The 25087-nt window shown below is 38.7% G+C and overlaps 1 protein-coding gene across 2 annotated transcripts in view; it reads left to right on the top strand.

Moving 5' to 3' along the window:
- The window catches only part of PTPN9 (protein tyrosine phosphatase non-receptor type 9), a 110097-nt gene that overhangs the window by 58992 nt on the left and 26018 nt on the right, over positions 1-25087 (top strand). The window contains exons 6-8 of one of the 2 annotated variants that reach the window (XM_081157249.1): positions 14059-14169; positions 16605-16671; positions 16786-16933. In XM_081157249.1, coding sequence (XP_081013375.1) covers positions 14059-14169; positions 16605-16671; positions 16786-16933 — 326 coding nt within the window. Of the gene's footprint in view, positions 1-14058; positions 14170-16604; positions 16934-25087 lie in introns of both variants that reach the window. The other variant, XM_081157248.1, reaches the window with a different exon arrangement.

Genomic DNA, 25087 nt, shown 5'->3' with positions numbered 1-25087 from the left:
GGCAGGTGTGAGGCGATACCTCATTGTTGTTTTAATTTGTATCTCCCTGAAAATTAGTGATATAGAGCACTTTTTTCATATGTCTACTGGCTATCTGTATGTCCTCTTTGGAGAAGTATCTACTCAGGTCCTTTGCCCATTTTTTTATTGGATTGTTTGTCTTCCTGGTGTTGAGTTGTATAATTTCTCTATATATTTTGGATATTAACCCCTTATCAGATGAATCATTGGCGAATATGTTCTCCCGTATGATGGGTTCCCTTTTCATTTTGTTGATGGTTTCTCTGGCTGTGCAGAAGCTTTTTAGTTTTATGTAGTCAATTTGTTTATTTTTTCCTGTGTTTCCCTTGCCCTCAGAGACACAATGGCAAAAATATTGCTCTGAGAGATTTTATTGCCTATGTTTTCTTCTAGAACTTTTATGATTTCATAACTTAACATTTAAGTCTTTTATCCATTTTGACTTTATTCTTTTGTATGGTGTAAGTTGATGGTCTAGTTTCATTGTTTTTGCATGCACGTGTCCAATTTTCCCAGCACCATTTATTGAAGGGACTTTTTTACTCCACAGTATACTCTTACCTCCTTTGTCAAATATTAATTGACCATATGGCTCTCTGTTTTGTTCCATTGATCTATAAGCCTGTTCTTGTGCCAGTTTTGATTACGGTGACTTTGTAGTATACTTTGATATCCGATATTGTAATTCTCTCCAACTTTGTTCTTTTTTCTCAAGATTGCTGAGGCTATTCAAGGTCTTTTTTGGTTCCATATAAATTTTTGAAATATTTGTTCTAAATCTGTGAAATATGCCATTGGTATTTTAATAGGAATTGGATTGAATCGATACATTGCTTTGGGTAGTATGGAAATTTTAATGATGTTAATTCTTCCAATCTATGAACATGGTATATGCTTCCATTTGTTTGCATTTTCCTCTATTTCTTTCTTCAATCTACTATAGTTTTCTGAGTACAGATCTTTTACCTCCTTGGTTAAGTTTATTCCTAGGTACCTTTGTTTGTTGTTGCAATAGTAAATGTGATTGTTTTCTTAGTTTCTCTTTATGAGAGTTTATTGGTATATAAAAATGCCACTGATTTCTGGATATTAATTTTGTATCCTGCTATTTTGCTGAATTCATTTATTAAATCTAGTAGTTTTTTGGTGGAGTCTTCAGGGTTTTCTATGTACAATATTGTGTTTTTTGCAAATAATGACAGTTTTAGTTCCTCCTTTACAATTTGGATGCCTTTTATTCTTCTTGTCTGATCGCTGTGGCTAGGAGTCAGCACTATGTTGAATAAGAGTGGTGAAAGTGGACATCTCTGTCCTGTTCTTGATCTTAAGGGAGATGGCTTTAGTTTTTGCCCATTGAGTATGATATTCGCTTTCATATATGGCCTTTATTATGTTGAGGTATGATCCCTTTATTCCCACCTTGCTGGGGGTTTTTATCATAAATGGGTGCTGGATTTTGTCAAATGCTTTTTCTGCATCTATTGATATGATTGTGTGATTTTTGTCCTTCATTTTGTTTATGTGATGTATCACATTTACTGATTTGTGGATATTGTACCAGCCATGCATCCCCGGAATAAATCCCACTTGGTCATGTTATATGGTATTTTTAATGTATTCCTGGGTTCTGTTTGCTAATATTTTGTTGAGGATTTTAGCGTTAATGTTCATCAGGGATAATGGCCTATAATTTTCTTTCTTTGTAGTGTCTTTATCTGGTTTTGGAATTAGGATAATGCTGGCCTCGTAAAAAGAATTTGTAAGTCTTCCCTCTTGAATTTTTTGGAATAGTTTGAGAATGATAGGTGTTAGCCCTTGTTTGAATGTTTGGTAAAATTCAGCTGTGAAGCCATCCAGTCTAGGACTTTTTTTTTTTAATCTTCACCCCAGAATATTTTTCCATTGCTTTTAGAGAGAGTGGAAAGGAGAGAGAGGGGGCAAGAGAGAGGAAAAGAAACATTGATGTGAGAGAGATACATTAACTGGTTGCCTCCAGCACCCACCCCCGACTGGGGTTGGGGATCAAGCCTGCAGCCAAGGTATGTGCCCTTGGTAGAATCAAACCCTTCAGTCAGTGGGCTGATGCTCTAACCACTGAGCCAAACTGGCTAGGGTGGGTCCAGGACTTTTGCTTGCTGGCACGTCTATGATTGCTGCTTCAATTTCATTAGTTGTTATTGGTCTATTCAGGTTTTCTGATTCTTTCTGATTGAGTTTTGGAAAATGGTATTTTTCTAGGAATTTGTCCATTTCACCCAAGTTGTCCAATTTGTTGGCATATAGTTGTTTATAATATTTGTCTTAAAATTGATTGTATTTCTGTGATGTCAGTTGTTACTTGGCCCTTTTCGCTTCTAATTTTATTTATATGGATCCTCTCTCTTTGTTTCTTGGTGAGTCTGGCTAAAGGTTCATCAATCTTGTTTACCTTTTCAAAGAACCAATTCTTGGTTTCATTGATCTTTTTTTAGACTATGCCATTTATTTCCACTCTGATCTTTATTATTTCCTTCTTTGTGCTTACTCTGGGCTTTTCTTTTTCTTTTTTAAAGTATGTTTTTAGCCCAGCCGGGCATGGCTCAGCAGTTGAGCATCGACCTAGGATCTAGGAGTTGGCGGTTTGATTTCTGGTCAGGGCACATGCCAGGGTTGCTGCCTCAATCCCCAGTTGGGGGCATGCAGGCGGCAGCCAGTCAATGACGACTCTCATCATTGATGCCTCTATCTCTCTCCCTTCTCTCTCTGAAATCAATAAAGACATATTTTTTTAAAAATTAAAATGTTTTTAATGATTTTAGAGAGAGAGGAAGGGAAGGAGGAAGAGAGAGAGAGACAGAGAGAGAGAAGCATCAATTCGCTGCCTCCTACACACTCCATCCTGGGTTTGAGTCTGCAACCTGGGCATGTGCCTATACCAGGAACCGAACCAGCAACCAGGACTGGACTTTTCTTGTTTTCTATCTAGTTCTTTTAGGTGTAGGGTTTGATTTTTTATTTGAGATTTTTGTTGTTTCTTGAGGTAGGGCTGTAATGCTATGAACTTCTCTCTCAGGAATGGTTTCACTGTGTCCCATAGATTTTGGGTTGCTGTTTGTTGTATTTTAATTTTTAAAATTTTTTATTTTTAAAAAATATATCTTTATTGATTTCTGAGAGGGAGGGAGAGGTGGGGGGGAGAGAGAGAGAGAGAGAGAGAGAGAGAGAGAGAGAGAGAGAGAGAAACATCAATGATGAGAGAATCATTGATCAGCCACGTCCTGCACACCTCCTACTGGGAATCGAGCTCACAACTTGGACATGTGCCCTGACCGGGAATCAAACTGCTATCCCCTGACCATAGGTCGATGTTCAACCACTGAGCCATGCCAGTTGAGCTTTTTGTTCTGTTTTTTTAAAAAATTCCTTTTGCTGTTGTTGCTCTGGCTGTGTTTTTCTACTTTGTCTTCTACTTTGTCCTCCCAATCGCTGATTTGATCCTCTGCTTCATCCTGTCTACTTTTATTTCCTTCTAGTGTATTCTTGATGTTCAGTATGGTATTCTTCATTTCCAATTGGTTCTTATTCATGGTTTCTATGTCCTTTTTCATGTCAATGTTGTTGCCACTAAGTTCCTTTTAGTTCCCATTAAGTTACTTGTAGTTTTCACTAAGTTTCTTGAGCATCCTTATTACCATTACTCTGAACTCTATTTCTGATCAGTTGCTTGCTTCCATTTCATTTAGCTCTTTTTCTGGAGATCCCTCCTTTTCTTTCATTTGGGGGTTCTTTGTCTCCCCATTTTAGCTGTCTTCTTTGTGTTTGTTTCTATGTATTAGATAGAATTGCTATGACTCCCACACTATGTATTAGATAGAACTGCTATGACTCCCACACTTTGGGGGTGACCTTATAAGTGTCCTGTGGAACCCAGTGGTGTACTCTTCTTGATCTTCTGAGCTGGATGCTTTAGAAATGTCCCTTGTTTGGGTTATTTGGGCTCTCCTGTTGTAATTGGATCTTGATTGTTGTTGTCCCATTGGTGGGTGGGATCTTCCCTCAGGCTGGCTGACCATGAGGCTCAACCCTGACCATGTTGTGCGAGCTGTTGTACAGGTGCTGACAGAATAAAACAAAACAAAACAAAAACATACAAAAGAACCCAACAACAGCAGCCTAACAACCACAAGAGAAAAGAGAATTAGGAAAGAAAAAACAAGAATAATAGAATAAAATAAAGAATATGAGATGTATAAGGGGGAAGAAAAAAGAATATGAGAGGAAAGAAGGGAGAATAAAAAAATAGTAATAAAGAATAGGTAAAAGAAAGTTGTAAAAAAGAAAAGAAGAAAAAAATTGTGAGAGGGAAAAAATAAGTGAAAGAAGAAAAAAATTTAGAAAAGGAAAAAAGGAGAAAGGAAAAAATAGAGTAAGAAAAGGAAAGAGAAAAATAATACATATGAAAGAAGAAAAGAAAAATCAATAAAGCAATAAAAAAGACAAAATAAAATAAAAAAGAAAAAGAAAAACAACATAGTAGAGTAGAGTTTAGTGTGTGGTGGGATCTTCCTTCATATCCTCCTCTCGTGTTGTCTGAGGCTGCCTGTTTTGTATTCTGGTTCCAGGCAGATACTTTAGTGCTAGCGAATGTCAGAAGCTGTCCCTGTTTGCCTCTTGCCAACCTGTTCGAAGCTCCTAGTGATCCACTGTTTGTTGCTGTCTCCGCTGGGTTTGGCTGCACACAGGAGGGGCCAAGTGTGCTGCTTTAAGGCCAACTTTTTGGCAGCATGGGGTCCACGGCTGGGTCTTCAAACGACTCAAAGGACCTCGTGATCCCCCTCCTCCGCCTGCTGTCCAGCTGTCATACTTAGTCATTGGAAAGGCAGTTTCTGAAAGGGCTTTTGGTGGAATCAGGAGGATAGGACCTCTGGATCTCCTGTGAGCGGGAGTTGCCGGTCAAACTTCTGGCAAGATGGTGAATGTGTTCCTCTGTCCCAGAGCCACATGCCTGAGTCTGTCCTGGAATATCTCCCTGACCTTGGCAGCGCAGATCCACTCCTAGGCAAGCTGATGGGGTCTGCCAGAGGCCAGGAGTTTCTATCAGCCCTCCCACTTGGGGGAAGCGCGAGTTAGGTTCCCAGGTAAGTGGGGGAATAGCCCTGCCCCAAAGCCAGTCACTGATGACCCCTTAGACTGCTCAGGTCCCTAGGCTTGGCCTATGCTGCTGCCTCCTCAGCAGGGGTTGAGATGCAGGGTAGGACAAGCAGGATTCCAGAGGGTGGGATCAGCTGTATCCCAGAGTGCGGGGTCATTGCCTTTCCCCAGTGTGCTGCTGGGAGGGGCTTATGCCTCTCAGGACAAATGGCTGCTGCAGTATGCAGGAGAGGTGGTGGAGGCTGGGGGATGACTGAGCACATTGACCCCATAGCTGCTCTCCCACCTCACTCCCCAATGCCTCCCACCTCAGACTCTCCTCAGGTGACTATAGCCCACACCACCCTCCCTCTGAAGCCCAGAGTGAGTGGTTGGGAACAAAAATCCTGTGCTTTGGCTCTTAAAAAAAAACCAAAGCTGCCCGGCCGGGCGTGGCTCAGTGGTTGAGCATCAACCTAGGATTCAGTAGATCAGGGTTCGATTCCCGGTCAGGGGACATGCCTGGGTTGCAGGCTAGGCAGTTGGTCAATGACTCTCTCATCATTGATGTTTCTATCTCTCTCTCTCTCCCTCTCCTTTCCTCTCTCTGAAATCAATAAAGATATATTTAAAAAAAAAAAAAAGCCAAAGTGGCTTTGTCTCCTGCAGGCTCAGTTTCTCCCTGGTGGATAGAAGCCCCACCGCCTGTCACTGCTGGATATTACGTGGGCAGATATCCTGGGCTGCGAGTCCCGCCAGGGATCCGGGCCTCACTCCTCTCAGGGGAAGCAAACCCTCCACACCCCCAGCCCCACAGGCAAGCTGTCTCTCCACGCCCTTGACCTTCTGCCTGTGGGAGTGGGTGGGGCCAGCCCTCTTGCCACCCCACCCTTCCTACCAATCTCGAGATTGTTTCTGCCCTTCCTTGTTTAAAAGTATCCTTTTCAGCTAGTCTTCAGTTGGTAATTCAGGGTGAATGTTTTCCATATTTAGTTTTATTTCCAGTTTGGTTCTGGGAGGAAGTGGGAGAAAGATCCATCTACTCTGCCGCCATCTTAAAACCTCTCATGTCAGACTTCTTAATGTTTCCCCAATCAAGTGCGATAAAATGGTTTCTTGTGGTATAATTTGCATTTCTCTTGTTGGTGAGATTATCTTTTCATATATTTATTGGCCACATATGTTTTTTCTTATACAAAATGGTTTGTTATGGCTTTTACCCATTTTCGTATTTGTCCATTTATGTAGTTTTTCATATATTATTGATATGAATTCATTTATATATATGTATTAACATATACTCTTAGTTTATAGCTTGTTTTCTCACTTTTTATAAAGTCCTTTTTTTTTTTAATCCTCACCCATGGATATTTTTTCCATTGATTTTTAGAGAGAGTGGAAGGGACGGGGAGAGAGATTGAGAAACATCGATGGGGGAGAGACACATCGATTGGTTGCTTCTCCCACCGCCCAGACCAGGGCGGGGATTGAATCTGCAAGCCAGTTTCATACCCTTGACTGGGAATCAAACCTTCGACCCTTTGGTGCGTGGGTGGATGCTCTAACCCTGGGCCTAATCGGCCAGCACTTTATAAAGTCCTTTTGACTAATAGGAGTTCTCAACTTTAATGTGGTTAAATGTGTCTGAATTTTCTATTCTGTTTGATGTGTTTACATCTTAAATCCTTCCGTATTCCAGAGTCCGAAAAAAATATAACTATTTTCTTTTTCTCTACTGCTCTGTCACTGATTCCATGTGTATTAATTTTTTAGTTGATTTTTTTTATTGTGGTAAAAACATACATAACAAAATTGATGATTTTAAAAGTTTTTATTGTATTTTTTTAAAATGTCTATTGAGCCTGGCCGGGCGTGGCTCAGCAGTTGAGCATCGACCTAGGATCTAGGAGATCAGGGTTTGATTCCCAGTCAGGGCACATGCCGGGGTTGCGGGCTCAATCCCCAGTCGGTGGCGTGCGGGAGGCAGCCAATCAATAACTCTCATCATTGGTGTTTCTCTCTCTCTCTCTCCCTCTCCTTTTCTCTCTCTGAAATCAATAAAGATATATTTAAAAAATAAAAAAATAAAAATAAAATGTCCATTGTTTTCAGAGAAAGGAAGGGAGAGAGAGAGGTAAAAGCATCAATGATGAGAGAGTCATTGATCAGCTGCCACGTGCATGCCCCCGACTGGGCATCTAGCCTGCAACCAGGGCATGTGCCCTGACCCGGAATCGTGCAGAGATCTCCTGGATCATAGGTCACTGCTCAACCACTGAACCATGCCAGAAGGCCGATTTTAACAATTTTTAAGTGTACAGTTCTGTGGCATTAGGTACATTCACAATGCAACCATCACCACTATTTTCAGATCTATTTTGTCATCCTAAACAGAAATTCTGTGCCCATTAAACAATATCTCCAAATACTCTCCTCCCCACAGCCTATGGTAATTTCCCTATTCTGGATCCTTATTGAAGTGGAATCACACAATATTTATTCTTTTTTGTGTATGTTTTATTTTAGTTAGCATAATTCTTTTCAAGATTCATTTACATTGTTGCATATATCACAATTTCATTCCTTTTTAAGGCTTAATAATATTCTATCGTATGTATGTACAACATTTTGTTTATCCAGTTACCTGTTGATGGACATTTGGGTTATTTCAACCTTTTGGTTCTTGTGAATAATGCTGCTGTGAACATTGGTGTACAAAGTATCTGTTTGAGTCCCTGATTTCATTTATTTTGTACATATACTAGAATTGGAATTGTTGGATCATGTGGTAATTCTATATTTAACTTTTTGAGGAGCTATTTTAAAAGTTTAAAATTCTGTTTTTGTTGTTTATGACCTTAATACATCTAGAGTTGATTATTTTGGTGGGGGATTTGTTTCCAGTTTATGGAGTTGATTTTTGAGTATGATATGTGGGAATCTTTTTTACCTATGTGGATAGCAATTTTTTTCCAGTTTTACATATTAAATAGTCCCTTCTTTTCACAACTTAGACTACAGGGTGTCCCAAAAAAATGTATACTTTTTTTTTAACAGCTGATAGCTCAATTTTGAAAATGAAATATATTTTAATAAACACTGCCTTTATAATTATTCAAAGTGTGTGTATAAATTTTTGGGAGGATACCATGTATTTGTCAGTTTTAACAAAGTCACAATAACCTGGTAAATTAACACCTTGCTGACCGGTCATGAGTATACATGTGTTTCTGTGTCCAAATGTTGCTGACCCGTCACGAGATAACTCATGCACTTACATTCATTTAAGTAATTTTAAACACCTTGCTGACCAGTCACAACGGAAGAGTAGCCGGCTGCACGGGTGAGTTCTGGCTCGAAATAGCTGGTCAGAAAGGTGTTTAACATACTATAGACAATTTAATCATCTAACTGGCTTTCTGTGTTTTTCAAGTTGTTTAAATAATGCTGTTGAGATCATATTGCTTTTCTTTTTAAATTATTTTAAGAAGATACTTCTAAGATTTGGATTATTTGGCTAATGATTGTGAATATTCTTGTATCTCTCATATACTTTACTAGGTTACCCTCCATAAAAGTAGAAAAAAATTTACATTTGTCACCAACAAGTATGGAGTATCTATTTCCTTGACCCATTCCATGACTGCACTCTAATGTTTCTATTTTTTTAAATTTAGAATTTCTAAAATGACACCTCCTTTTTTTGTTTGTGTGAAATCCATTAATTAATAACAAAGTCATATCTTTTGTTTCAAATGTTCTATGCTGTTCGTGTGTCCTCCTTTATTTGGTGCAAAATAATGTACTATAGATGTTTTGCTGTTTTTGCTATATAAAGTTAAAGATACTGAAATAAAGTCCTGTTGCTTTAGAACCTATATAATGTTCTTATTAGTGACGTAGTTGCTCTGTCATTGGGAACAGATACAGTTTTAAATATAATCCCCTACCATCCTTATTCTTAATAAAGTTGTAAGTAGAAGTTTATCTTCAGTGAACAGTCTCACACTTCAGATTTCTATTTAGTATGAATTAATTTCCAGTGGTTACTGTGATGACGATTTGAATCAAAATATGACACTGAAATAAAAATAATAATCTTTGACTTCTTAAATTGCTCTGAGTAGATTTTCTCCATCTTGGTAAACTTCTTAGGATTAATTCTCGTTTTAAATTTTAAAATGTTATAAACCTCTATTTTAGTTGCTATTATATGGATTCTTAACTTTTAATTATTGTTTTAGATGAATCATTTAAACGAGATAATATAGGTTTCACCCCTGAAGGATAAAACTTCTTTTTCTGATTGTGAAATGCATGGTTGAAACACATGGCTAAAATATATAGGTTTAAAAAATTCATTAATGCAGCTATTTATAAAGTAATAATTACTAATACTTGCTGAATGCTTTCCATGCTCTTCTAAGTTCTTTTCATGCTTTAAAACTCATCCAATCCTGACATCACTACTATGAGGTGTGATGGCTGTTACTATTACTATCCCCATTTTACAGATCTAGAAACTTAGACTCGGAGAATTTAAGAACTTAACGAAGGTAATATAACCTATTAAGTGACAGAGCTAAGATATTACAATCCTACACCTTATATATTATTGGTGTAAAGAGCTTGGGATATATATGTCCAGGCTTTTAAACTATGTTTGTGTGGCCCAGCTGGCATGGCTCAGAGGTTGAGCATCGACTTATGATCCAGGTGATCAAGGTTTGATTCCTGGTCAGGGCACATGCCCAGGTTTCGGGCTCAATCAATAGAGGGCATGCAGGAGGCAGCCAATTGATGATTCTCTCACATCATTGATGTTTCTATCTCTCTCTGTCCCTCTCTCTGAAATAAATAAAAACATATTTAAAAAATCAAAAAATAGAGTATGTGTGTACATACACACAGAGGATAAGGATAATTTATGATTTTTTCCTTACAAATATGGATTGGTATTATATCCGGTGGTTGTAACTTGCCGTTTTTTACTTAACAGTGTATCTTCATCATCTTTCTATGTCAGTATATATAGCTCTTACTCATTTTTTCCTTCACTTTTTTAAATGGCTGCAGTTATTCCAAGCAGAAAAAATGAGGTGCTTACCTATTTGTGTGTTATTTCTAAAGGCTTCAGTGAGCATCATTTGCATATTTTTGTATATTTGACCAAACATTTCCTCAGAGTAAATTGCTGTAAATAAATTTGTAGAGTCAAAGAGTATATATATCTGAAATTTTTATAAATATTGCCAAATAACTCTCTAAAAGCATATTTCACATGTACACTTCTATCAACACTTTTTTCACTAGTCTCATCAACATTGATATATTATTCAGGTTTTATTCATATTCATGTTTTTATTTGGTATTTTTCTTATTACTGATGAGCTTCAACATATTTTGATATTTATTGTCAATAATTATTTATTTAAAATTTTTTTTCTCATATGCTGTACCCATTTTTCTATTGAAGTATTTCTTATTGATTTGTAAAACTTGTTATTAAAAATATTATTAAGTATGTGTTTCCAGCATTTTTGCAGTTTATAATTTGTTCAACTTACGGTGTCTATTGTCATACTACTGTTTACTTTTCGTTGTAATTTTTATATGCTATACTATCTATAGTATATGTAATAATACAGATCATATTACATATGATACATAATATTGTAGGTAAAATAGTTTGCTATCAAATAGCTGTCATGGCAACACTTATTAATAAATACATTTTTTCCTACTCATTTGGGATAATGCTTTTATGTTATGCTAAATTCCCATATGGTCGGTGTGTCTATTTCTGAACTCCCTATTCTGTTCTATTTATCTAGCCATGTAGACTAATATATGCACTGTTTTATTTATTGTAGCCTTATGATAAAGTTTAATATCTTATAGGATAATATTCTTCATAATCTTTTCTTTCTAAAAGTTGTTTTGACTGTTTTTACAGATATTCTGCATATGCACTTGCATGTGCTTTTATTTAAGATTTTATTGATACACATATAATCAATCATACATACTTAAAGTGAACTTTATAACTAGTTATTTTAATTATAAAAGCAATTCAAGGAAAAGCCTCTGATCCCCTCCCTCAGCCACCCCAGTGCCATTCCCCAGAGGATATGTTTTCCATTGCTTTTCAGAGAGACTGGAAGGGAGGGAGGGAGAGGGGAGAAAGGGAGAGGGACAGGAGGGGGGGGGAGAAACATCGATGTGAAAGGGACCCATCAATTGGTTGCCTCCTGAATGCACCTGCCCGGGGTTGGGGGATTGAGCCTGCAACCGAAGTACTTGCTCTTGGCCAGAATTGAATCTGGGACCCTTCAGTCCCAGGACCAGTGCTCTAACCATGGAGCAAACTGTCTAGGGCTTACCATTATACTTTTATGCTTATAACTATTTATAAAGTGGCTAATTTTCTTCATATTTATCTTTTATACTTTAAAATACCATTGTAATTAGAAAAATTTTATTGTAGAAAATTTTGGACAACTCAGAATAATATACATTAAGAAAAAATATTACCTTTGATACTATCATGCAGAAATAACGACTGTTGACATTTTGGTGTTCGGCAGTTTTTTCTAGAAGTTTTTCAGTATAGTCTAATTATGTTTATACAATTTTTTTTATACAGTAACCTTCATCAGCTTTATTTTATGAACATTTATAAATTGCCGAATAATAGTGTAAACTGTGTTTACTATAAATTACTTAACCATTTCTATGTTGTTGAATTAAAATTTTTTTTTAATAATAAACAGTTTTTCAACAAACATTTTTATATCCATATTTTTGTTTGCACATTAAGTAATTTGCTTGAAGTGAATTTCTAGAAGTAGAATTACTGGAACGAAGACTAAACATTTTAAATAAGGTTGTAAAAAATAAAAGTAATACAAAATATTATAGAAAATAAAATAAAAAGAATTAAAATTACTCATGATCCCACTTATCAGAGACAAACTGTATTTAGCTTCTATATAATTCTTCAGAATTTTTTTTCTGTGAAAGTATGTGTGTAATTTTTTTAAAAATATGTTTTTATTGATTTCAGAGAGAGGAAGGAAGAGGGAGAGATAGAAACATCAATGATGAGAGAAAGTCATTGATAGGCTCTCCTGCATGCCCTCCACTGGGGATTAAATCTGAAACCCGGGCATGTGCCCTGACCAGGAATTGAACTGTGACCTCCTGATTCATAGGTTGACTCTCAACCACTGAGTCACGCTGGCCAGGCTGTGTGCATAATTTTTTAAACAAAATTAAGATTATAGTTTTGATCTTGTTTAACATTATATTGTGAACATTTTCCAAAGTTGTAAAAAATCTTTGAAATCTTCATTTTCGTGGTTACATAACAGTCTTATTAAAAAATAAACCATTTTTGTTAACCACTACCCATTTTCAGACATACGTTCTTTACAGTTTTAAAGTATTATTTTTAACTATCAAAAATAAAAGTATAGCATGGCTGGCATGGCTGAGCGGTTGAGCATTTACCCTTGAACCTGGAGATCGTGGTTTGATTCCTGGTTAGGGCACATGCCTGGATTATGGGCTTGATCCCCAGTGGGGGTTGTGCAGGAGGCAGCCAACTGATGGTTCTTTCTCATCATTGATGTTTCTATGTCTCTATCTTTCTCCCTCCCTCTGTCAGAAATCAATAAGAGAAAAACATAAAAAATAAATAAATAAATGTATAGTAAACATTTTTTTTTTTTTTATAAATCTTTGTGTTTCTCATTATTTCCTTAGAATAGAGTCTCAGGAATGGAAATACCTGATCAAAGGATATACACATTTTTGAGGACATATATAATGCCAGATGCCTTCTAGAAGGTGTTACTAATTTACTGTCCCACCAGCAGTATATTTGGGTGCCAAAAAGTCATTTACTGAACTAAGTCTGAGTCTGTAGCACTTTGCTTTGAGGAAGCAGAGGTAATGGCTTCTACTTTCTACTTATCATTTTGTAGAAATATAGATGTTTCTTGAGACTGGTTTTTGATCTGGCAGTTAAAGGGGCCTTGAAATAAGTTGTTGCATCTTTGAGAGAAGAGATGAAAGGTAATTTCTCAAACTTTAGTGAAGAGGCCTTTGGAGAATTTTGTTCTGGATGCTGTATATCGTCTTTCAGGAATGTTTGCAGACCCCAAAATTAGTAGAACTGAAGAGCAGCCAGAGAGTGATGTCAAACTGAGACTCAGTCTTTTGAAAAAGAATAGGGAGAAAGTGGTAGAAGATATTTAGCTACAGTTTCCTCTTGTTTTTGATTAGACTGCTAATATTACATGGTACCCTTCCAATGAGAAGGGCTGGAATATTGAGAAACTAAAAGAAGTTGAGAGATATGGGATTAGGAATTCACTGTTTTTCTTTCTTATGCTTTGCGCAGATCAGGGTGTCTCCTTTCCTTTTAGACCTCATTTGCTCTGGGGCCCCTCGATCATATTTATTGATTAAGTAAATGAATACATAAACATATGAAGAGTCGAGTAAAAAATAAATTATTATAAGTACACTGACACCAGAATAAAATAAAAATTATGAGAGAAATGTTTCTTTTATATTCAATTTATTCATGATCTAATATTTCCTTAAAATTTTAATAAGCAGAACTTAAGGATGCACACATATATGCTGATAAGAAAAGTCAGGATAGTTTTTGATCCACAGAGTTTATGTGTTTAAGAACATAACATCATTACTTTTAAAGGTAAATCAGCTTTTAATTTCTTTTAAACCACTTTTTCTTCAGCTACTCAAATGAAACTTGAATTTAGCTGTAGACTCCCTCCGCTGGGTAAGAACGGGGAGAAGAGCAGAAAACCTGGGTTTGAATAGTCACATGTTCCATTTGCCTCTGTTGCAGTGCCCTGATTGGTATCTTGAAATCCTCATATGTGTTCTCCACAGGGAGCATTTCCAGCTCGCTTGAAGAAAGTGCTGATTGTGGGAGCACCCCTATGGTTCCGAGTGCCGTATTCCATCATCAGCCTCCTCCTGAAGGACAAAGTCCGGGAGAGGGTAAGGCAAGCTAGCTTTATTTTATTTGGGGATGGATAGACAGATTCCCATCTCTGCTCTTGATACCTGCCAATTTTCTACCTTCAAAAAACTGCTGTCTTGTTTCCTAGAGTGCTTTCTGCTTCTGTCAGTGTATTCATGTGTATTCTCTGCGTTACTCTTTCTCAGCTTAGTACAGGTTGGCTCTCCTACTGCACTACAAGTTCCTTGAAGTTAGGAACTAGACAGAGTTTATGTCGAGCACTGTCTCATCATAGCATTTTGCATAAAAATAGTACTGAAGGAATGTGTCCCATGGGTAACTTAGATATAGCTAGTACCAAAATTTAGCCTAGTGCTATACAGGCCTTTAATATTTAACAACGTCTAACATAATTGCATTAGTTGAACTGGTGTTTGAATTTGTTCAACTGGAAATACCATTTAGTCCTTTGATCACCGGGGAGCAGAGGAGAGTCTCTCACTATGTCTCTTTCTAAAATTCCTGTCATTTTCTCTTAAAACAGCTTGTTGCTTTCTAATTTCAAAAGTGGTATCTAAAATTATCTAAATTCACCCTAGCTGGTTTGGTTCAGTCCTTAGAGCGAAGGCCCTCGGACTGAAGGGTCCCGGGTTTGATTCTGGCCAAGGGCATGTACCTGGGTTGCAGGCTCGATCCCTGGCCCAGTCAGGGTGGGTGCTGGAGGCAACCAGTCGATGTATCTCTCTCACATCTATGTTTCTCTCTCTCTCTCTCCCCCCCACCTCTACTCTCTCTGAAAAACAATGTAAAAAATATCCTCACGTGAGGATTAAAAAATAAATAAAAAATAAAATTATCTTAATTCTATTATCATTCCCTGAGTGTTCCAGGACTGAAAGATTATGGTTTTATTCATTCACCCATTCATTTCTACCCTTGAAAGAAAGGGCGTATGAAACATTGACACAATTGGATTTAAGATAATATAGTTGTGAAATATTATCATATTTTTGTAGTATAGGATTATGAGCTTATAAGAATAATAACAATGCAGATCTTTATAGCTGAGGTGACTTGAGTTGGCATGGGGAAACTAATTTGGTTCTGTGGAACTACTTGGAGCCCTAGTGACTCAGAGTAGGGGAGATCTTGCCTAAGGTAACTCTGAGAAGACTCCTTAGGCAAGTTCTTGCACTTTTATATACAAGCATAAATGCATGTATAAACTCAAAATATATTGAGCACCTTTATAGTCCAGGCTCTGGGCCCTGGGAATGAAAAATTGATCAAGATGGTCCTTAACCTGGAGAAGTTCATGGTACCAATAGGGGACACAGAGAGAGACAAGTGCAGAGAGAGGACTGTGGCTCTGAAGGAGCATGGAGGAGAACATTGCCTGGACAGATGGGATTCACGAGATATAAGCTGTCTTTGAAGAGGCTAAGGAGGGAAAGGGGGCATTCCAGGAAGAGGCAACAGCAAGAGAGAACAGCACCTTCATTCTACACGAGTTTCAAGAACAACCAACTAGGCTAATATGGTCCAATATGGCTGTGTCCCAAGCAGAGAGCAGAATTAGGAATTATGATGACTTCTCTAGCATTTTTCCTGGGCTACCCTGCATTTGGGTAGCTTGTCTTGTTTTTCATAGAAACCTATCTTTGAGAACATACATACCAAGCTATGACTAAAGCAAATGATAACAGGCTTAGTATAAAGTTTACATTCTTCATACTCAAAAGACAAATACCCACAGCAGATGTTACTGGGAAGCCATGTTAATAGTACAAAATAACGCCTTTGTTCACTATACCTTCCTTTTATTTTTTAAAATTTATTATTATTTTTAATATCTTTTTATTGACTTCAGAGAGAGGAAGGAGAGGGAGGGAGAGAGAGATAGAAACATCGATGATGAGGGAATCATTGATTGGCTGCCTCCTGCATGCTCCCGACTGGGGATCAAGCCTGCAACTTGGGCATGTGCCCTGACAGGGAATCAAACCATGATCTCCTGGATCCTAGGTCGATGCTCAACTGCTGGGCCACACCTGGCTGGGCTGTACCTTCCTTTTAAAAGGTATATAATAGAGCCCCTAATTTCAGGAGTGAATTTGATACATATTTTGGGAATTTGCTGTGCATTGGGAAATTCATAGGACTTCAATTCCAGCAGATGAAGCATAGTCTACTTTTACAAGTATACCAAGTATTGCAAGTAAATCTCCTGTTCTCCAAACCTAATATTACTTTATATTAGTTTTAGGTGTAGAGCATAGTGGTTAGACAATCATATAATTTACAGTGTGATCCCTCCAATATTTCAAGTACTGACCTGGCACCATACATAATTACAATATTATTGACTGTATTCCCTGTGCTGTACTTTACGTCCCCAAAGCACATTTGTTCTGTATCTTCACTATTTGTCTCCCCACCCCACAAACTCACATGGTTCTTTCTGGGCTTCCAGATTCAGATATTGAAGACATCTGAGGTCATCCAGCACCTGCCCAGAGAGTGCCTTCCAGAAAACCTGGGTGGGTACATCAAAATGGACCTCACCACTTGGAATTTCCAGTTCCTACCCCAGATGAATGGCCACCCGGATCCCTTCGATGAGATCATCCTGTTCTCCCTCCCTCCTGCTTTAGACTGGGACTCAGTGCATGTTCCAGGTCCCCACGCCATGACTATCCAAGAGCTGATGAATTATGTTAGCACCAGGCAAAAGCAGGGAATATATGAAGAGTATGAAGACATTCGTCGTGAGAACCCTGTTGGCACTTTCCACTGTTCTATGTAAGTAGGAATAAGATTTGGGCCAATCAGGATGCTCTAGCATGGGCTGGCAACAGCTCCTTCCATACCTCACTTCCTTAACCGAGATTTCCGGAGTTAGGGAGCATCAGTCTCACTTAGATGATGATTTCTCTCCTCCAGAAAGCGGCACCTCCTGCTTTGGTACTTGTTGCCAGTATCCTATGCTCTGAAATTTCTGATGGTCATTGGTACCAAAAGGGGAACCCTGTAATAATGGACACATTTTTAAAGTATTTTCCTGAAATGCAGGCATTTTTAGGAAAAAAACAAAAGGACTCTCTATTCTTGTCCTCAGAGTGAGCTCTGGTCCTTTCATTTAGGCAGTTTCTCTCTAGAGCATTTATAGTATAACATTACTCTCCGAGGGAGGGATGCAGGTGCCTTTAAAATAATTCACGGGCCCTGGTCAGTTTGGCTCAGTGGTTAGAGTGTTGGACCTCAGACTGAAGGGTCCCAGGTTCAGTTCCAGCCAAGGGCACGTACCTCAGTTGCAGGCTTGATCCCTGGCCTGGGTTGAGGCTCCAGTGGAAGGCAACCAGTCAATGTGTCTCTCTCACATCAATGTTTCAATCTCTCTCTCCCTTCTTCTCTCTGAAAAGCAATAGAAAAAATATCCTTGGGTGAGGATTCAAAACAAAACAAAATAATTCACAGGGACGTTTAAGATATTGCTTCCCAACAATTGTCAGTTTTGGCTCAAATAAATTTTTTTTTTAGCAAAACTGGCTAGGGCTCAAATAACTCTTACAAAAATTCTGTACAGGGTTAGACATTCTTAAGTCAACATGTATTATGGCTTCCTGGCAAGAAGGGGGAGGGGACTAGGAGTTTGAATAATAATTAACTGAGTTCAAGGAAACAACTAGCTGAACCTATTTCCACATGAGTCACTCTTCTAAATATGCTCAAAAGGAAAGCTGTTTGGAGTTTTCCCTCAGAAAGCAGTAGCTACATCTCTAGATGCCATATTAAGTCAAAGTAAGTTTATATAATCGTGTTGCAACGAAATGTTCCCCACTCTTTTTTACCAAAGAACAGGTTTTATAAAATTCATAGCTTTATGTATTTTCTATTTGAAATTCTAAATTTCCATTTCTCTCATACACATGTACCTTTGTCTAACAAGTCATAACTGGACATTTTTGGTTTCTACACACCTACAAAGGATTAACGTAGTCTCAGAGCTTCCTCTCATTCGTGCTATTTCTTTTCTTCCTTGTGCCTGATTTCTAGTTACCTTAAGAATAGCCTCATAGTGTGCGTCATGGACACCAAGCCTACACAGCCAATGCTCAGTTTTCCATTCTCTCTTATTCTTTGCTTTCAAGCAGCATAAATTCTGATGCACTGACTGATATGCTGGCAGAGCGCAGTACCTAGTATTTTCCACTTCCATGTGAGAATTCAAAGATTCAGTTTTAAAAATCTTCCTCTGTCTTGAGAGTATCTCTAGTAACTCCAGATCTAAAGCCAGGCAGATGTTCTACATTGTTTTGTGAAGGCGGAGAAATAATCCCTACTTTGTGAGGAGGAAATGCCTGTTGTTATGACAGAAACACTTCCAGTCACCACAAGTTGTGTTTCAGGGAGCCCAGCCTCAGAAATCCTTTACAATTGTAACTCTAAGGATACCAGCCACTGGCCTTACAGTTAAGCTGTTTCTCTAAGCATCTGTATTCCAGAGTAATACAAATTAGTTGAACTATCTCCCAGCAAAATATATTTTAACAATAGTAAGAAAGAAACACAGGAAATACAGAAAACTGCAATGCTGTATTTTCTTTGATCTCTTTGTATTTTCTTTCATACGCTTACTCTGGGATACCTTCAGTTGTACTTTGCAAATTTGAGATTTAGAATCTTGAAAGAACTTAGTTTGTATTGGTGTCAAGGTTGGCAAGAGCAGCAAGAAGAAAGGGGCTGTAAATGGCATCAGAAAAGAGAAAACAAAACAAAATAATTCACAGTAATCAAGAAGAGTTGCCTCTTACAAATTTAGCCTATGGATTTTTCCTTCAACCCAAACTGTACCACAAAACCTCCAGGTTAGTTTATAACTGGTTCATAGCTACTTGATAACTGTTGTTGGCAATATAGCATAGACCATTTCTCTTACTATTCCTCTCATTAATATTACCATGTTTTCATTGGCTGCAGCAGAAATTTTTTTTCTCCAGGCTGAGCTTCTGTCTGTTGGAAACTGAAGAACTTATCCCAGTAGGTCCCAGGTTTAAATTCTAGCCTAGGCAAAAATCCCCTCAGCGACTTACACAAGTTATTTTCCTCCTCTGTACTTCACTTTTCCTGTGATGTTAGACTCTGATATACACCTACTTGTCTAGCGTAAATGTTTTAGGCATCCATGATTCTATGAGTACCTCTTCCCCTTTGTAATTTCTGTCCAGCTTAGTTAGTGTGATGTAAAGAAGATGCAGGGAGAGAGCCTTTTAGCAAGAGGAAGGATGGAAATAATGAGTTAGGAAACAGGTAAACAAGTAAGAGAGAAGCAATTGAGAAAAAAGTCAATAAGCAGATTAAGAATGCAAAGGAAAGTAAGAGAAGAAACAGATAGCACACATATCAAGTGTGTGTGGGGGGATAGTATTCTTTTCTCCCACACAGCCCATGTTTCTTCCCTAACAGTACAAGATCCCTATATGTATCCAGCATTTTTCCCAACCAGTTTTTTCCCCTCTGGTTTTGAATCGGGGATGTATTGTGGATCAGGGAGGAGCTCTGGGCTACTCCAACAGGATGCACACTTGCTGTGGATTCTTGACTTTCTCTGGGTGCTTCTACTATAGGGTCCTTGAGATGCCATTTTTACCATGGCCCTTTCCCCCACCCCTTAAAAAAGCAGGTTTGGTCGGCCAGAATGGCTTTGTTGGTTAAGAGTCATGCACCAAAGAGTGCTGGGTTTGATTCCCAGTCAGAGCACATGCCTGGGTTGCAGGTTCGATCCACGTACATTGATGTCTCTCTCTTTTTCTCACCCTCCCTCCTTCCTCCTTCCCTTCCTCTCTCTAAGCATGTCCTCGGGTGAGGATAAAAAAAGAAAAAGACAAAAAGCACGTTTGAATTGTTCTCTTGACATCACCCAAAACAGCTGTTATGATTAGAGAACACATCCCAATCCTATGGAAGGACATCCTAATCTCGCCTCTTTTTGTTGTTGTTAATCCTCACCTGAGGATTTTTTTTTTTTTTTCTCATTGATTTTTTTAGAGAGAGAGAAAGGGAAAGAAGGAAGAGGGGGAAGGAGAAAGAGAGGAAGAGACATCAATGTGAGAGAGACACATCAATTGGTTGCCTCCCTCACGTGCTGCGACCTTGGCCGGGGATTGAACCTGCAACCCAGGTACATGCCCCTGACTGGGAATTGAACCTGTGACCCTTTGGTGCACAGGCCAATGCTCTAACCACTGAGATACACCAGCCAGGGCCTAATCTCACCTCTTTATTGAATGAATGAGCCCCCTGCTTTAGGAGCTAGAACACAGAATCCTTATCAGCTCCAGGCCTCTATCTTACATCAATTTCCAGTTAGGGCTACTCACAAAACAGACTCTACCTTGGAATTCTAGCTTATGAAGTAGATATCCAGGTACTCACTGTCATCCAGGATGCCCATGGACCAAGAGGCTTTATCTCCCTTTTTCCTTCCCCTTACACATTATTTTGTAAAAAGATATTTTTAAGATCTTTATTATAAAATAATTATAGATTCACATGCAGTTGCAAGAAATAATATAGAAAGACCACATGTACCGTTTCCATAGTTTTTCCATGGTAACATCTTCCGATAGAATAGCTAGATTATTAGAACCAGATCTTGACATTGACATAGTCCATAAGTCTTATTTAGATCTCCCCAGGTTTTGTGTTTTTGTGTCAATGTGTGTGTGTGTTTGTTCTGTGTAATTTTAAAAAATGTTTTAATTTATCTTTATTGTTGAAAGTATTACAGATGTCCCTTTTTTGCACTCATTGATCACCTCCACCATGCACCCCACCTCCAGGTCTTCACCACACTATTGTCTGTGTCCATGGGTTATGCATATATGCATGTAAGTTCTTAGGTTAATCTCTCCCCACCTATCCCTGCCGTCCCTCTGAGATTCATCAGTCTGTTCCATGCTTCTGTGTCTCTGGATCTATTTTGTTCCTTGGTTTATTTTGTTCATTAGATTCCACATATGAGTGAGATCATGTGATATTTGTCTTTCTCTGACTGGCTTATTTCAGTTAGCGTAATACTCTCCAGGTCCCACCATGTTGTCTTAAAGGATAAGGGATCCTTCTTTTTTACAGTTGCATAGTATTCTATGGGATAAATGTCCCAGAAGATGCTTGATATGATTTCAATCTTCTTGAACTTGTAGAGACTTGTTTTGTGTCCTAACATGTGGTCTGTCTTTGAGAGTGTCTCATGTGCACTTGAAGAGAATGTAAATTTTGCAGCATTGGGGTGAAATGATCTGTAAATGTCAACTAAATCCATCTGATCTAGTGTGTCATTTAGAGTCACTGTTTCCTTGTTGATTTTTTGTCTGGAAGATCTATCCAGTGAAGTCAGTGGGGTGTTAAAGTCTTGTACTATGACTGTATTGCTGTCAATCTTTCCCTTAAAGTCCTCCAGAAGTTTTTTTCTCAGTCTGCGTGAGCCTTTTGTTCTGAGGTGTGTCTCTGGTAGACAGCACATATTTGGGTCATATTTTCTTATCCATTCAGCTATCCCATGTCTATTGATTAGAGCATTTAACCCATTTACATTTAAGGTTATTATTGATAGGTACTTATCTTTTGCCATTTTAATTCTTTATACCTATGTTTCTCTTTCTCTCTATTGCTACTTCTTATTACAGCAGTCCCTTTAACATTTGTTGCAATGCTGGCTTGGTGGTGATCAACTCCTTTAGCCTTTTTTTTGTCTGGGAAGCTCTTTATTTCACTATCTATTTTGAATGATAGCCTTGCTGGATAGAGTAGTCTTGGTTTCAGATCCTTGCTTTTCATTACCTTAGTACTTCATGCCATTCCCTTCTGGCCTGTAGAGTTTCTGATGAGAAATCAGCTGACAACCTTATGTGCGCTCATTTGTAGGTAACAGATTGCTTATCTCTTACTGCCTTTAAGATTCTCTCTTTGTTTTGAAATTTTGGCATTTTAATTATGATGTGTCTGAGCATGGGCCTCTTTGGGTTCTTCTTGCTTGGGACTCTGTGCCTCCTGAACTTGTATGACTTTTTCCTTGACCAGGTTAGGGAAGTTTTCTGCCATTATTTCTTCAAACAGGTTCTCTAGCCCTTGTTTACTTTCTAGATCTCCTGGCAGTCCTATGATGCGAATATTGTTACATTTCATGTTGTCCCACAGTTCCCTTAAACGGTCCTCTGATTTTTTAATGGTTTTTTCTTTTTGGTTCTCTGGTTGAGTGATTTTTTTCCTCCCATGTCTTTTAGTTCTCTGATTTGATTCTCAGTTTCCACTGTTCTGCTGTTTATCCCTTCCAATGTATTCTTTACTTTTGCTGTCATTCTTAATTTCTTTGATAGTTTCCATGTCTTTTCTTATGCTGTTGAGCATCATTACAATCAGTAGTCTGAACTCTATATCTGATAGATTGCCTATCTCCATTTCATTTATCTCTCCTGGAGAATTCTCTTGTTCTTTCTTTTGGGGCTTTTTTTTTGGTATTCCTGTTTTAGCTGCCTGTTTGTGTTTGTTTCTATATATTAGGTAGATCTGCTAGGACTTGCAGTCTTTTTGGAGGTGTCAGGTGCAGGCCAATGTCAGACGCTGTTTGTGACTAGTCGTGAGTACTCTGTTTGGAGCTATAACAATCCACAACTGTTGTTCCCTCTGCTGAGGCTGCGTGCATTTGGACAGGACCAAGATGCACACCAAGGTCTGCTTTTCCAAGCCCTGGTCCAGAAGCAAATCAGACAAAGACTCAAAGCACCCAGAGGGTGATTGTTATTCAGAATCTCTTAATGAGCCTCAGGCTGTAGAAACTCCACAGGGTGGGGTGAGAGGTTTTAGAGCTGAGCGAGGCAAAAGCTGCTGAATAGTCAGTATCTGCCTGAGAACGATGTCCTCTGCAGTGTGGGGAAATGACTGAGCACAGGAGTCCAAATGGGTGCCCTCTGAACTTTGTCCCCAGAGCCCACCACCCTGGATTCTCCTCACACAGCTCTAGTCCACTCTGCCCTCTCTCTCCTGGAGCCCAAGGTGAGTGGCTGCACACAAAACTTTGTGTGTTCGCCCTTTAAGAGGGAGCTTGTATTTCCAGCCGTCTCTCCTTGGCATCTGAAACCCCACTGCTTTTTGCAACCAGATGTTATGTGGGCATCTTTCTCAGTTTTGGTGCTCTGGGCTGGGGAGCCCAGCTTGGGCTTTAGACCCCAGAGTTATCAGTGGAATCCTCCTACAGCTGAGTTATCCCTCTGGACCTTCAGCTGCTGCTTGTGGAAGCCCAGCCAACTGTCTTGTGCCTCTGTACTTCCTACCAGTCTCTATGTGGTCTCCACTTCTTGTCCTTGGTTATAAGGGTTCTCTCCAGTTACTCTTCAGTTAATTATTCATTATGGTTTTTTCTATGTTTTAGTTGTAATTCCAGTTTGGTCCTGGGAGAGTGTCATTGTAGCTTCCACTTAATCCATCACCATTTTGTAATCCGATCTCTACTTAGTTTTTGTTATACACATAGGTTTATGTATCCATCACCACTGGAAAAGATACAGACGAATCCCATTACTGCATACCTCTGTCCCACTCCTCCCCATTCCAGATCACTGCAACTAGTAATCTATTACTGTAATTTCAAGACTGTTATTTTATAAATGGAATCATACTGTATGTAATCTTTTGGGATTACCTTTTTTCATTTAGTACAGTTCACTGGTGATTCGCCTAAATTGTCACGTATTTTAATAGTTTGTTCATTTTTATTGCTGAGTAGTATTTTTTTGATTTAACCATTCACCTGTTGAATGACATCTGGGTTGTTTCCATTTTCTGGCTATTAAGCTAAAGCGGTTATGGCCCTGGCTGGTGTGGCTCAATGGTTGGAGCATCAGCCTGCGCACTGAAGGGTCTTGAGTGATTCCCATTCAAGGGAATGTACCTGGATTGCAGGTTCGATCCTCAGGCCCGGCTGGTTGGTGTTTCTCTTTCATATTGATATTTGTCTCTCTTTCTCTCCCTCTCCCCCACACTCCTCTCTCCTTCCCTTCCACTCTCTCTAGAAATCAATGGAAAAAATATCCTCAAGTATGGATTAATTAAAAAATGAAAATAAAACTTTTAGGAATGTTTGTGTCTGGGTTTTGTGTAAACATAAATTTCCATTTCTCTGAAATAAATGTCCAAGAGTGCGATTGTTAGTCAGATGGTAATTGTATATTTAGTTTGATGAGAAACTGCCCAGCTGTTTTCCAGAGTGGCTATACCATTCTGCATAGCCACCAGCAATGTATGAGTGATCCATTTTTTTTGCATCCTCACCAGCATTCAGGGTCACAGTTTTTAATTTTAGCTCTTCTGATAGGTGTGTAATGAGGTCCCATTGTGGTGGGTTTGTTTTTTTTTAATATATCTTTATTGATTTCAGAGAGAGGAAGGGAGAGGGGGAGAGAGAGATAGAAACATCAGTGATGAGAGAGTCATCATTGATCGACTGCTTCCTGCATGCCCCCTGCTGGGGATCGAGCCCCACAACCCGGGCATGTGCCCTGACTAGAAATTGAACCCGTATCTTTTGGATCCTAGGTCAGTGCTCAACCACTGAGCCACGGCCAGCTGGAACTACTGTGGTTTTAATTTACATTTCCCTAATAGCTAATGAAAATCTCTCCATGTGCTTATTTGCCATCTATATATCCTTTTTGTAAAATGTCCTTTCATGTCTTTTGCCTGTTTTCCATTTGCATTTTTAAAAAACTATTGAGAGCCCTGGCAGGTGTAGCTCAGTTGGTTGGAGTGTTGTCCTGTACACTGGAAGGTGGCAGGTTTGATTCCAGTTGGGGCATATACCTGGGTTATGGGGTTCAGTCCCCAATCAGGCGCATACAAAAGGCAACCAATCAATGTTTCTCTCTCATGTCGACTTTTCTCTCTCTTTCTGTCTCTCTA

Source organism: Miniopterus schreibersii (assembly GCF_964146895.1).
Source record: "Miniopterus schreibersii genome assembly, chromosome: 1".
Lineage (NCBI taxonomy): Eukaryota > Metazoa > Chordata > Mammalia > Chiroptera > Miniopteridae > Miniopterus > Miniopterus schreibersii.
This window is presented reverse-complemented; position numbering and strand designations above follow the sequence as displayed.